At 39.7% G+C, this 13,772-nt stretch overlaps 2 protein-coding genes across 2 annotated transcripts in view; one reads left to right on the forward strand and one right to left on the reverse strand.

The window, feature by feature from the left end:
• The window catches only part of CCDC178 (coiled-coil domain containing 178), a 164,116-nt gene extending 158,638 nt beyond the window's left edge, over positions 1–5,478 (reverse strand). Inside the window, exon 1 of the mRNA XM_083360755.1 lies at positions 5,304–5,478. The gene's annotated coding sequence lies outside the window, so the exon portion shown is untranslated. The remainder of the gene's footprint in view (positions 1–5,303) is intronic.
• A 560-nt stretch (positions 5,479–6,038) lies between these two features.
• The window catches only part of ASXL3 (ASXL transcriptional regulator 3), a gene marked incomplete at both ends in the record, with an annotated part of 110,865 nt that continues 103,131 nt past the window's right edge, over positions 6,039–13,772 (forward strand). Inside the window, one exon of the mRNA XM_083360753.1 lies at positions 6,039–6,092. Coding sequence (XP_083216879.1) covers positions 6,039–6,092 — 54 coding nt within the window. The remainder of the gene's footprint in view (positions 6,093–13,772) is intronic.

Genomic DNA, 13,772 nt, shown 5'->3' on the forward strand with positions numbered 1-13,772 from the left:
GCCTTTGGCGTCTAGTCATGTCGGCCACATGACCACGGAGACGTCCTTGGACAAGTGCTGGCTCTTCGGCTTTGAAACGGAGATGAGCACCGGCCCCTAGAGTTGGAAATGACTAGCATGCATGTGCAGGGGAACCTTTACCTTTACCTTTTTAATACAGTTTTAAAACACTACTTCGTTTATTTGTTATGTTCAACACTTTTATAGTACCTATTAACAATAAACCCTATGAGGATTTAAACCATAAAATGAAAAAGATGTAAAATAGAATAATATTGAAAACAATTTTAAAAGAAAAATAACTTAAAAGAAAAATCTGCTCTATGCAGGCAATACCTTAAATACATTAGTTGTGCTGTAATGATAAGATGTAACTGTACAAATATTTCTCATTTCAGTTGTTATACACTAATTCACTTCACATAATAATTCCTGATTTAATAGTTTATGAAGGCGGATGAACTGTCAGATTCAAAAATTCCTCTCTGTTATCACATACTAATTTCTTCACAAAGAACCTCATATGGCTTAAGCTATAATTTCTTGCTATATTTAAACTAAACCTTCTGGATTAATATCAGTTGGAAACCTCAGAAGACTTATACTCAAAATTAGTCTATGTGTAAATATTTTGCACAACAATAATTGTGTATACAATATTAATTATACAATTATCCCAAAATATTATGAAAAAGAGACAATCCCAAGAGCTTATGAAAAAGAAAGAAAAGAAAGCAGCAACGTTATCAGCAGTAGGAATATATAAGGAAATCCAGAAATATTAAGTAGGATTTTTTTCGTAGCAATAAGAATGACATTCTATTTTCTTTTATTTGTTCTTTTGATATTTCTAGTAATCTTACAGTTTTATGCTACTAAACCAACCTTGACATCAATAATGCAATTATGTTATCTCCAAAATAATGTAATATTTAGTTCATTAACTAGAGTGCCTAACCAATTATTATTTAGAATACTGATTAAACAAAGAATGCGGAATGTAATTATGTGTCTTCTACAAATTCACAGGGACCTTGACCTGGTCCATAGTCATGAATGTTACCTTGCCCCTCCCATACAAGGGAGCCATAGCAGACAGAAGACAAGATCAAATCTTGTATTGGCTGTTGAGATATAAAAGGAACTGTTACAGAAAAAGAAATAATTGAAGGAGGTAGTTGAATTACAGCAGTGTTACGGGGTTGTATAAATAGTCGACTCTTTTACTGATTTATTTTTATTTTATTGACAATAGATCTCATGTATCATGTTTCTGGGTGGCATACAAACAACTATAATTTCAGAAACATTAATAAAAAATATTATTATAAAAGGTTAGGAGAGGGCATTAGATTAAAAACAATGGAGCTACCTTATCAAATTACTATTTCCTTGTGACCCCCCCCCCCAGGATCGGTCACATAATCAGATATTAAAGGAACTTCCAGGTCAGAGAGATGGAGCAAATCTCACCTCAGGGAGATGATATTCCACAGGGCAGTGCCATGGCAGAAAAGCCTCATCTTCTGGGTTCTATCAGAATTAATTCTAACAGATGGACTCACAACCTCCCTCTTATGCCAAACCTGACGAGATGGGCAGAAGTAATAGGGAAGAGGCAGTCCCCTCAAAACCTTGTGAACTCTCAAGTTTCCTCTATCCGCTATTTATTCAAAATGATCAGTGATATATATGTATATGTATATATATAAACACACACACACACACAATCTCAGATAAAGGGTATGACTAACTGATGAGAACATAAATAGTTCGAAATGATCATCTTAGCCTCCCAAATTCTTTATTAGCAATTTGAATAATTTGCATATATATATATACATATATACATATATACATATATACATATATATATACATATATATGAGTCAAATGCTAACTATTTAGATTACCTTGCTAGGCCCCAAACATGGGGCAAATCTTTATTTCCTGTTTTCAGCCTTATCTCAAAGGCCATCGAACAGGCTGTAGTCACACCGGACAGTTCATATATTTGTGTAAATTACTAACAAAGCATCTTAGTCTCCCTTAATTCTTTGTTAGTAATTTACACACACACACACACACACACACACACACACACACACACATATATATATATATATATATATATATATATATATATATATATATATATATACATATATATATGGATCTTTGGTTATTCAGGTTTTTCCCCGCGTAGAACTAAAGGTGTAGGCGCAACGTTTCGACGGAATCCCATCCGTCATCATCAGGCTGGTGACTTACTCCCCCACCCAATCAGAGCACACCTCCACCCACAGAACACACCCCCTCTGGCAGTTTAAAAAAGAGGAACAAACAGCCACATGCTTCTCCCAGAAGAAGGAAGCAGAAGCCACCAGCCTGATGATGACGGATGGGATTCCGTCGAAACGTCGCCCCTACACCTTTAGTTCTACGCGGGGAAAAACCCGAATAACCAAAGATCCACATACGAACACCCGCGAAAACCTCAGAATACACACACACACACACACACACACACACACACACACGTATGTGTATGAGTGTAGGCAGTGCTTTTCTTGTAAAAGAAAAAGGTGCCGGAACTCACATGTCATACAATCTGCCTTGCCTACCCTACAAGGTTCCATCCAAAAAAGGTGCTAGAACTCCATTCTGAGCGTTCTATGACAAAAAAAGCCCTGGGTGTAGGTATGTATATAGCATGTGTACATGTGTGTTATGCATGTGTATAGGTAGATATACACTTTCTTTTGAAAGCAGGCAACAGAATTTAATTTTTAATGCGTGCAAGTGTGCTCACAGTGAAAAATGACAACAAAGTTTATCTTAATCATAATCTTAAATAACCCAACACCCAGCCATGAAGAAGTTTAAAGGTAAAGACCCAGAACTAAAGGTAAAGACCCAGAACTAAACTGGCAACCAATACAGCTCGCAGAGCAGAAATAAGTGTGCTGCTCTAGGAATAAATATAACTTCCCATGCCATCAAATTCTGTAGCAGCTGAAACTTCTGGATACTTTTCAAGGGCAGCCCCATATAGAGCACAATACAGTAGTCTATCTGGGAGGTGAGTGACCATGAATAGAGTAATAAATACAATTATTAATTTTAAAGTATTTTAGTCCTTTTGATTAAAATATTTGTGTACTAAAATTAGAAGTGAAAGATGTAAGATTACCCAATTACCATCTCCTCTTTATTAGAATTCCAGCATAGTATTAGTGTAGTTCAGACATGTCAAACTCGCAACGTCACATGACGTCGCGCAACGTATCGGAGCTTTTTCTCCATTGCTGGCAATGGGGTGGGCACGGTTTTGGGATGATGCATCCAGCCCGCAGGCCAGCAGTTTGACACCCCTGGTGTAGTTCATTACAGGCTCAGTGCTAAACTGAACATTACTAAGTCTGCAAAACAAAATAACAAAAATCAGACCAGCCTTCACAATTGTACTTAACTGAAATCACAGTGTCCCAGCCCTTTTGTCACATTCCCATAATTGCCATACATCAATTCTGTGGATTTCTATTGTGGATTTTGTTAAAATCTACGTAACTCCATAGTATTGCTACTACTGTTGCTATTTTAATAATCATTACATCACATTCATAGTTACTTTTCCCTGAGAGCTCAAAGAATCACATATGGCAGGGGTGTCAAACTGCTCGCCCACATTACCGTTGCGACACGTCACATGACGCTGCGAGTTTGACACCCCTGATATATGGGGTATGGGTGTGTCCCCTCCTCCAACATGACATTCCCACAACAGCAACTTATATTGGACAAGACAGAAAAAGAGTGCTTGGCTCATGCTTACCTAACAATCTCTGTAAGCAGAATAGAAGGCTTCCTCTGATCCTGGCCCAAGACAGTAGCTTCTATAGTATTTTATTTTCTAACTAGACCAGGGGTAGGCAACCTCGGCTCTTTTATGACTCATGGACTTCGACTCCCAGAATTCCTGAGTCAGCTGTGCTGACTCAGGAATTCTGGGAGTTGAAGTCCATGAGTCATAAAAGAGCCGAGGTTGCCTACCCCTGAACTAGACCATGTGACAATGTTAAAAATGACAAAGTATTTTGAATGTAAAATGTTCCCAAGTTGTTAACACGTGCAAAATCTAGTTTTTTGTTAATTAAATGAGATAAGACTTGCTGATATCTCAGTTAAAACAGAGGCCAGACTCTTTATTGCCTGAAACGGCAAGACGAATCACTGCGGAAGAGAGAAAAAGTTACAGCGCTCTGTCAGGAGGAGCGAATAGGATTGGGAAAGGCTTGGAAAAGGCGGCCCCAGGCAGGAAGAAAGGACACTCAAATCGCTGAAGATTCGAGTTTCTCAGCACTCCAACTCATTCTATGAGAGAGAGAGAGAGAGAGAAAAAAAAGCTTTGGGGGTCTTGTAAATGCTGACAAAATCTAGGGATTCATATGGCGAACTTCTCCAGAATTCGGGAGAGAAGGGAAGGAGATGTAACCTGTCCCCACGTCTATTTTAGGTCTCTGATCATTGAAGCGCTGGCGGTGCTGGTCCTTCTGTAGTTTTTTCTAATAACTGGATGGACGCGGTGGCTCAGTGGGTTAAGACGCTGAGCTTGTCGATCAGAAGGTCGGCAGTTTGGTGGGTCGAATCCCAAGTGCCGCGTAGCAGAGTGAGCGCCCGCTACTCGTCCCAGCTTCTGCCAACCTAGCAGTTCGAAAGCACGTAAAAATGCAAGTAGAAAAATAGGGACCACTACGGTGGGAAGGTAACAGCGTTCCGTGCGCCTTTGGCATCCAGTCATGCCGGCCACATGACCACGGAGACGTCCTCGGACAAGCGCTGACTCTTCGGCTTTGAAACGAAGATGAGCACCGGCCCCTAGAGTCAGAAACGACTAGCACGCATGTGCGGGGGAACCTTTACCTTTACCTTATAGAAAGGTAGCAATAACCCATCTGCTGTCTACATCCGTGTTCCTAAGCTCCGCACCTGGTCTTGGAGACCGAGATCTGGGAGAATGCACAGCAGGCGGCGGCGGTGGTGGGTGTAAGGCGGATCCAGCCGACACGCCCCCTTCCTTCGGCGTTCGGTGCCTTAGGGCAGTGTTTCCCAACCTTAGGAACTTGAAGATGCGTGGACTTCAACTCCCAGAATTCCCCAGCCAGCATAGCTGGCTGGGGAATTCTGGGAGTTGAAGTCCACGCATCTTCAAGTTCCTAAGGTTGGGAAACGCTGCCCTTAGGGGAGTTAAGACGGACGGCCTGGGAGGGGGCGAGCAAGGGAGGGGGTCAGACCTGGCTTACCCGGCTGCCTTGGGCTTGCTGGAGACGAACACGATGGAAGCACATCAGACATCTATAGCTGAGGGGCCCTCGCCCCAGACCCGGAACTTGGAACCGGCCCCAGTTGGATGCACCGTTAACAACAACAAAAAAAAAATCCTTCCTTTCCGTTAGCTCCCGCAAACCACGAGACCCGGCATACAAACGATTACCTTTAAAACGAAAACACACACACACACACACACAACCGCAGCGCTCGGGCGTATTGCACATTGGGAGGTGTAGTCTTTGCTTTCGTTACGTCCCTTATTTGTAAAACGAAGCGGGTTGAATTAGAAGGGGCGGGAGGGGGGGGTCCTTGACGAGCTCTCGCGAGATCTGCGGCAGGCCTTTTCTTTCCTCCGCGTCTCGTGCGGTTTGCTCGCGAGCGCGGCCGCCTCGGCTGGGATGTTTTTTGTGCAGTCGCCATTCCCTTATGTGACGTCATAGTGCATTGTTGTGACTTGCGTAGCGGAGCATCCCTCAAGCTGTCAGCTGTGTCGCCGCCGCCGCTACTGCGGGAGTGCGAGCCCGAGACGGCCCAGCCCTCCACCGCCTTGTCGCTCCCACGCCCCTCCCGCAGGGGTTCTAGAACTCCACGTCACCGTATCATTGTCCGTGCGGGACCCTCGGGCTCCCCCTCCTTTCCCCACGCCCCGTCCCTGCACGTTCCGTTCCGCCCCCGCCCCCCTCGAATCATCTCAATGAGATGCAAACATGAAAGACAAGAGGAAGAAGAAGGACCGCACCTGGGCCGAGGCTGCCCGCCTGGTAGGTGCGACCCGAGGCTTTGTGCATGTGGCGGGGGCCGACCCGTCCGCCCGGCTAGCTGGCTGCTCTTCCCGGGACAAGTCGGGGAGGCGCCTAGCGCAGCCCACTCCCGACCCCGAGCCCTTAGCATGGTTGCAGTCGGTAGGGGATGCTGGAGTGACCGTGCGGAGCTGCGCGCGGGCAGAGCCGGTGCCTCGGAGTGCCGGAGGTGCGGGATGAGACGGGAAGCGGAGGCTGCGTTCTCGTGGGGATGGAACAATGTTCCGTGCAAAAGTCTGCTCGTCGGGCGTTCTCTGGGAACTGTGTTGTTGTTCGTGGACGGTCTGCCTGCCCCGTTCAGTAGCTAGGTAGTTTGCTAAAGAAGGACTGCTGGCGTTAAAAGGCTGTGCAGTGAGAGGCGCCGGGAGTTTTAAAAAAACACCACCACCACCACCACCATCAGAAACCCTCGCAGTTCTCTGGGTCCTACTTACTCCTCTTACTTTGGAAGAGGGATCTGGCGATTCTTCCTGAGCCATAAGCACCCCTGATACTTTGCGGGAAATCCCCCCGCGAAGTGGAAGACAGAAGAGGGAGAATTTCCTCCACACCTGTGAACTCACTTATAGAGTTCAGGATGCCTGCCTTTGGGGTTGAAGAGAAAGATTGCAGTCTCACTTCGTTTATTCGTTTATTCATTCGTTTATTCATTGCTAATTATTAGGATAATGACCCTGTGTGTCTGTGTGTGTGTGTGTGTGTGTGTGTGTGTGTGTGTGTGTCAGACTAGAATAAGAGCACTTCTTTTCTGATTGTGGAATTCAAAGTTCATAATGTGCTCGTTTTATTTTTAAGCTTATGCAAATAAAAAGTGGCTATTTTTAAAGGGGTATCTCAGGTTTGAAATAACAGTGATGTGAGAACACTTTTCCCGGTAGCTGTGTGAGAAATGCTGTTTGTGGTATAGGAATAACTTAGCTTCAGTTGTATCTTCATGTCTAAGTAGCAGTGCTACTTCTTTGGCTAATATGAACTTGCCAAGCACATTTTTCCACAATATGTATGTAAAAGTGGGAGAAATATCCAGGACATTCTCCATATTTTTCTAAGTCTGCAGAAAAAGAAGGCATATCTCTAAGCAAAGAATTCAAGAATCTGTCTTCCTTCTAATCCTCACATATTGGTGAAACTAATATTCCAGAATGTACCCACTTTCTGGTATATTTGTGTTAGATGTCAAGGGATTTTCTTGCATAGATCGACTTTATCCAAGATATCCTTTCTATCTCCTCAAAAAAATAATTATATTTCTCAAATACATTTTTCTCCAGAGTTTGTCAGCAAATATAAATGTGTCTTTTCTCTGTGGTATGTTGCATTTAGGTATAGGTATGTTACCTATTTCTCTGTGGTATGTTGCATTTTCTAAAAAAACATGATTTTCAATTTGGAATAGTGGTCTTTGAATACTGAAAATTAAGATGTTGTACTTTCTGGGAAAATGCCGTTGAATTAAATGGGATTTACTTCTATGTAGATAAGATTGTAGTTGTAATATAAATTGTTATTATAGTATTGTTATATGTAGGATAATATTGCTGTACATAATGGTGGGTATATTTTATGAAGTTTAGTTTCAGGAAATAAGTTGAAAATAGCTTCTTATTGTAAAGCTAAGAACTGTTTTAGTAGTTATGTTAAATTTTTGGTAACTTATCTGTGATGAAACTCATTTGTTCCTGTGTCATGTCTGTTACCATGGTAATATATAATTCCCAAACACAGTAAAATGTATTTATTAGTATCAGATATATTGTAGCCTATTTACATTATTTGTCTCCTGACTGTCTATAGTTTAATAGGAAGGCTATTTTATTTTTCATCTGTTGTACAACATAACAATCTGCACTTCACACTTAGAACTATAGATTATCCTCTTTTTTGGTCCATTCGTGTCAGATTTTACCCTCTGGTGACTGACGGAACTGGCCCTGCAGTTTTCTTGGTGAAGTTTTTTATTGCGTCTTACCTTGGGCTGAGAAAGAGTGACTGGCCCAAGGTCACCTATCTAGTTTTCATGCCTAGGGCAGGTCTAGAACTCATAGTCTCTCAGTTTCTAGCCTGATGTCTTAACCACTTAACCAAACTGATTCTCTATAGATCAAACAAGTCAAACTCACAACATCCCATGACGTCGTGCGACGTATCAAAACTTTTTCCCCATTGCCAGCAATGGGGTGGGCGCGGTTTCGTCGTGACGCATCTGGCCTGTGGGCTGGGAGTTTGACACTCCTGTTATAGATAGTCTACATACAAATAATGCAAAATAGCCTATGTTCAGCTTAACAAGCTTACACTGAAATTAAGTTCACACAATTCCCATTGAACTATAAGACCTCGTCTTATAGTTGAGTTAAGATTGCATTATATTGGATGGATTGAATTATACATTTTGCCATTTTGTTTCTAAAGACTCTTTTTAAATTTTTATATATGTAATAATTCATAAATGTACTAATGAAACAAATGAAAATCATTTCTTCAGGATCCCCAAATGTTTTGAACCAGTTAGCATATTTAGAATTTTGAAAGTGTGTTATGGAATCTCAAAAATGATTGTCAGCATGGTGATGGCCAATCACAAAGTATCTGTTTGCAAAATGTAAACCAAGCTCTGGATTGCAGTTATCAGTCACATTATTTTCTAAGAATGCTTCTGGGATCTATACAAACCAAAGATATTTTTGGAAATAAAGTTTTTATAGTTTCCCATTAATATTTTACTAATTAAAGGAATATTTAAAAATTGGTAAGACAAAGTGCCAAAGAACAGGTTGGGTCTGTTACCACCAATGGGTGCCATACGTGATGTTTCTTATAATAGCTTTTATTTTTATGACAAAAGCTGATTATGTGCTATCAAGTTGCACATAATGCTGACCATTTTAAGCCAATAATTCTATAAAGTGCAGTTTCATATACAGGATTAGATGAAGGCTGAAAGACAATCCTTTTGTACATTTCAACTCAGGTCCTGATAAGAAAGAACGTTGGTACTTTGTGTGTATGCCGTGATAACATTTTTAAAGACTTTCTGAACTATCTTGAAAGTAAGTTAATCTTATATAGTTCCTATTAAGGTCAGTGTAAGACACCTGATCATGACTAATCCAGCTAACTTTTTACTGGTTCTAACCCTATGAAATTGCATCACTTTTAATATTTAAAAGTTCGTCCAGTTCTTTACTTCCTCGAGGAACATCCATAACAAGCCACAATGTCAAAATGCCATAGTACTAAGGATATAACTTAGTACCGTACTTGTATTTGACATCTGACACAAATATATAACTTATGTCATTTATATCATGATCTGGGTCATCATATGTTCCCTACACTCGCTCTCTATGGATGCCTATGCCCCTTTCCTGTGTGCAAATTTTTACTGTGTATATTAATTTTACTTCTGCATACTCTGTATCCATCTGCATGGCTGTTAACTTCCCTTCACTTTCTTTTTCCTTTTTTTATGGGCAGTTTCATTTCCAGTTATCCACATGTATGCTTGTCACTACCCATCAATCAAGGGTGTTAAAAACATAGGACCTTGATGAAATTTGGAAAAAAATGTATCTGCAAAATGCATGCAAAATCATTAATGTGTCATATTCTTCCTTGCTGCTGCTGCTTCTCCCTAATTTGATAATCACAGAAATAACCAATAAAATCTCATCCAATATGTACTTTCTAAAGAGTTTAAAAACTGTCAAATTTGTAATGGAACTGTATTGCCATAAGAGAATTACATAAATAATTATTGAATGGTCCAGTAGATTTTAAAAGCAGTGAAGATGTAGTTGGATCTGTGTGTAGTAGTAAAAGAAGTTATGCCATGTAGGAAGTTGTCTTTAATCCTTGAAATTTCTAGTTAAGACAGGATAGGAAGATTATTATGTACTAAATGATCATGAATTAAAATTCCCAATATTATTGGACTTTTCTGGCTGGAACTATTAGATATTGTATCTAGCAATTTCTGATGGTCTACGAATTTCTCATCACTGAGTTACAGAATTTGTGACGAAGTTATGTAGGCTTTGTAAACTATCTTTACAATCATATCTGAAATGCTGTTTGATCTAAGTCAGGGGTGTCAAACTGTCAGATGTTTACATTTATTCCACTACTTACAACCATAACTGGGTCTGGAATCTTAATAGTTAAGCAAAGTGGTTTTTAAGTGAGATGCCACATGACTACTTTGTTTTAACAACTGCAATCCCAGCATTCACAGTTGTGGTTGTTAAGTGACCATAAAGGTCAAGTGGAATGCCTGGGAGAGGGCCTCAGCCTTCCAGGCATGGTGGCATGGAGATTGGGTGTGGGTATTGCACCCTGGGCCTCTTTCTGATCTACAAAGCCTGAGAGTCCCAGGTCCTTACCAGTCCCCCCATGCCCAGGTCAACTTTTGCATTGTTCTGCAACTGCCGACCTCCAAGGCCACCTGCTCCATCCTGCAAGTGGGCCCCATTCCTTTGATGGTTCTGAAGGCCCGTTCTCCAAATTGCACAATTTGGAGCCTTCCAAACGATCACAAGAATGAAGATGTTTGCTAGTGTTTTCACCAGATTTGAGATCCGTTTTGTAGGAACCCACCCAAATTTGGTGAAAATGCTAATGAACACCATTGCTCTGGAAGGGTCAGAAGGCTGGTATTCACTGGCATTTTCCCCTCCCCAAACATGAAAGCCAGCCTTCTGAGTCTTTCTACATTTGGGGAGGGGAAAAGGTAGCAAATGTCAGCTTTCTGAAAGGCTCAGAAGTTTGGCATTTGCTATCATTTCACCAGATTTGGGGTTCATTCTTACAGTCCATAGGAAAATTTTACCTTCGTGCATGGAGGGAAAAGGAAATCACTCAGTACACTGTAGGAAGGAACCTTGAATCCTCTATTCCAGGGATCCCCAACCCTGGTTTGTGGACCAGTACCGGGCCACGGCATGCTGGCAACCGGTCTGCACAAACAAGGAAAGCCCCATCCACAGGTAACAGGCAGCACACAAAACCACACACCCTCTGGGCCGTGGAAAAACCTCTCCACGTAAGTGGTTCCTGGTGCCCAAAAGGTTGGGGACCTCTACTCTATTCCCTCAGCTTGAAACCTTTCCTACCAGTTTTCCCATTCTGGGGAAACTGAACAAAGAAGGTGGCAAATGATGATCACATGATAGCAGAGGATTTGGCAATTGATTGTCAGTGCAAACAAGCTGCCAAGCGCCTGAAATGTGGTTAAATGATCATGGGGCATGGGTGTGTGTGTGTTGTTTTCATTTATAATGGCCCGAGATGCTTTATGGGCTGCAAAGCACCCATTCTGAGCCCATCATAAATGCTCATATGTTGAGGTCATAAATTGAGGACTACTTATAATCTGGGATGTTTTTACAGAGGATCATTCTATAAAGTATTTACTAATAGACATATTTCTGGCTTTATTGAATCAACCACTATTCTAAACAGTCACTAAACAGTTGAGGCTGGTATATTCTTCAGCAATGACACTGCAATTATTTGATCAATGCTTATACTTCAAAATGGAATGAATTCTGCATTTCTGCATACTTACTGCACCCTCCCCCACAGACGGGGCAGATGAACATACAAATGTAAAGCATTCTTGAATGTAGCAAAGGCATTTCCAGCTACAAGGTATCCTGTGTTGCTAGCAGGTTAAAGATCACATGAAAATTAGAGTTACATTTATCAGTGCAAATGGGTTTTCTTTATTTTTGATACATGTGTGAGCATATATACTTTTAGTATATTGTTAAATGACATGAAGTAATCTGCAACTATTCTGTGGCACATCTAATCTAATAAGCCTGATCTAGTTCTCCTATATGCAATTAATACATTATATATGTGTAATCACCTATTATTATATCATTTCATTTTTATGTATGTAGTCATAAATTGAATTGGATTTTAATTTCATGTATACCACAACTGAGGCAGAAATTATAGCCAAAAGCATTTCCTTGAATTCTCCTCTCTGACTTCTTATTAGCATGCTTATAAGTTACTTTAAAAATCATGTATTATTGTATGTGTAATATTATTAATGAGAACAACTTGGATTCTGTTTCACTGAGAAGAGATACAATTGTTGCAAATAAAAACTAATAATTTGATAGCACATGCTACAGCTTTTATTTATTTATTTACTTTTTAGTGGTATATCACCATATTTCACTTGGATTCATGTGTTATCATCCTCAAAATTATGTCAAATCTTGCCACCAATTTTTAGCAGTTGCACTGCCAAAATTTAAAAATATGATTGGAACATGCTCCAAAGACTGGTTTAGACCTATAGTTAGATGAATAATTTAGTATCTCAACTTAATATCTCCGGAAAGACAATGGGAAATTCCAAAGTACAAGTTGACAGAAAGGAAAACATGCTCTATAAATGTGTTAATAATTTGATGATACAAGCAACTTCCTTTATTATTTGTGTGTCTGAGATGAGTTTATTTTCTGCCTAAAATCACATTCTTTATATTTATGCCAATAAATTTGCAGTTTTAATTGCTAAAGCATGATTTTATATCATGTGGGAATGTGGCCTAAACCAGGAAGAGACAAGCGGAATCCAAAGTATTTATGTAAATGATTGTTCATGGAAATATCCCATCTTACTGCATTCCAATTTCAGCTTTTCTTCAGAACTAAATCTTTAGAATCATCTCTGTGAACTCTGTATAACCACAATTTGCATTTTGCTTTTTGGAAATACAAAAAAAGAGCAGATAAAGGTCTATCTTTCAATAAGACACTTTGTTTTTTAGTTTTGTACATTTAGAATATGCGGCAAAGCTTTTTAAATTATTCTCCTGAAAACTTGACTCTGTTCATAAGTACGGTTTACCCCATTTTTGGTCTTCTAGTTTATGCTATTATAATTTTCTATTGTGCCATTCTTTTGTATGAATTTACTAATTAGGTTTCCACCCATTTTATTCTGAGATAAAGCACGTGGCTATAAATTTTTTATTCCTAAACCTATTAGAAATATTGTAGGCCTGTATTGCCAAATATTTTTTAAGAGAATGGACTAAAGTTATGATATTAGCTGCTCCAATTAATACAATTAAGCTACAATGTGGTTTTAGTATTGTTACATAACATGTTTATTTATTTGTCAAAGTCTATATGCTATCTATACTTCTGATTTTAGAGAACTTACAACATATTTCATATGTTACAACACTTATTTCATGTTATACTGTGTTCACTGGTAAACATCTGATAGTTTGTTCTAATTTATTCTTTATTTTATTTAATTAATTGCTTATATTATTATTGTTAGAGATTGTGAGTTCTGGTGCCATTTTGGGCACAAACCATCTGGGTGACCTTGGGCAATCATTTTCTCTCAGCCCTAAAAAGATGCAGTGGCAAACCACTTCTGAAAAACTTTGCCAAGAAAACTGCAAGAATTGAACATGATTAAACAGAGGAATATATTATTATTTTTAATCTTATAGTTGTAAATAATTATGATGGCGAAAATACTTTAGAACATCTTTGCAATGGTTCCAGTCATATTTCTAGTTTTCAAATGCTAACAAAAAATCTCATGAATGTATAAATACAAATTTACTGTGCTGCATTTAGTGATCCTTTTCTCTTTTTACA

Source organism: Vipera ursinii (genome assembly GCF_947247035.1).
Source record: "Vipera ursinii genome assembly, chromosome: 3".
In the NCBI taxonomy this organism is placed as follows: Eukaryota; Metazoa; Chordata; class Lepidosauria; order Squamata; family Viperidae; genus Vipera; species Vipera ursinii.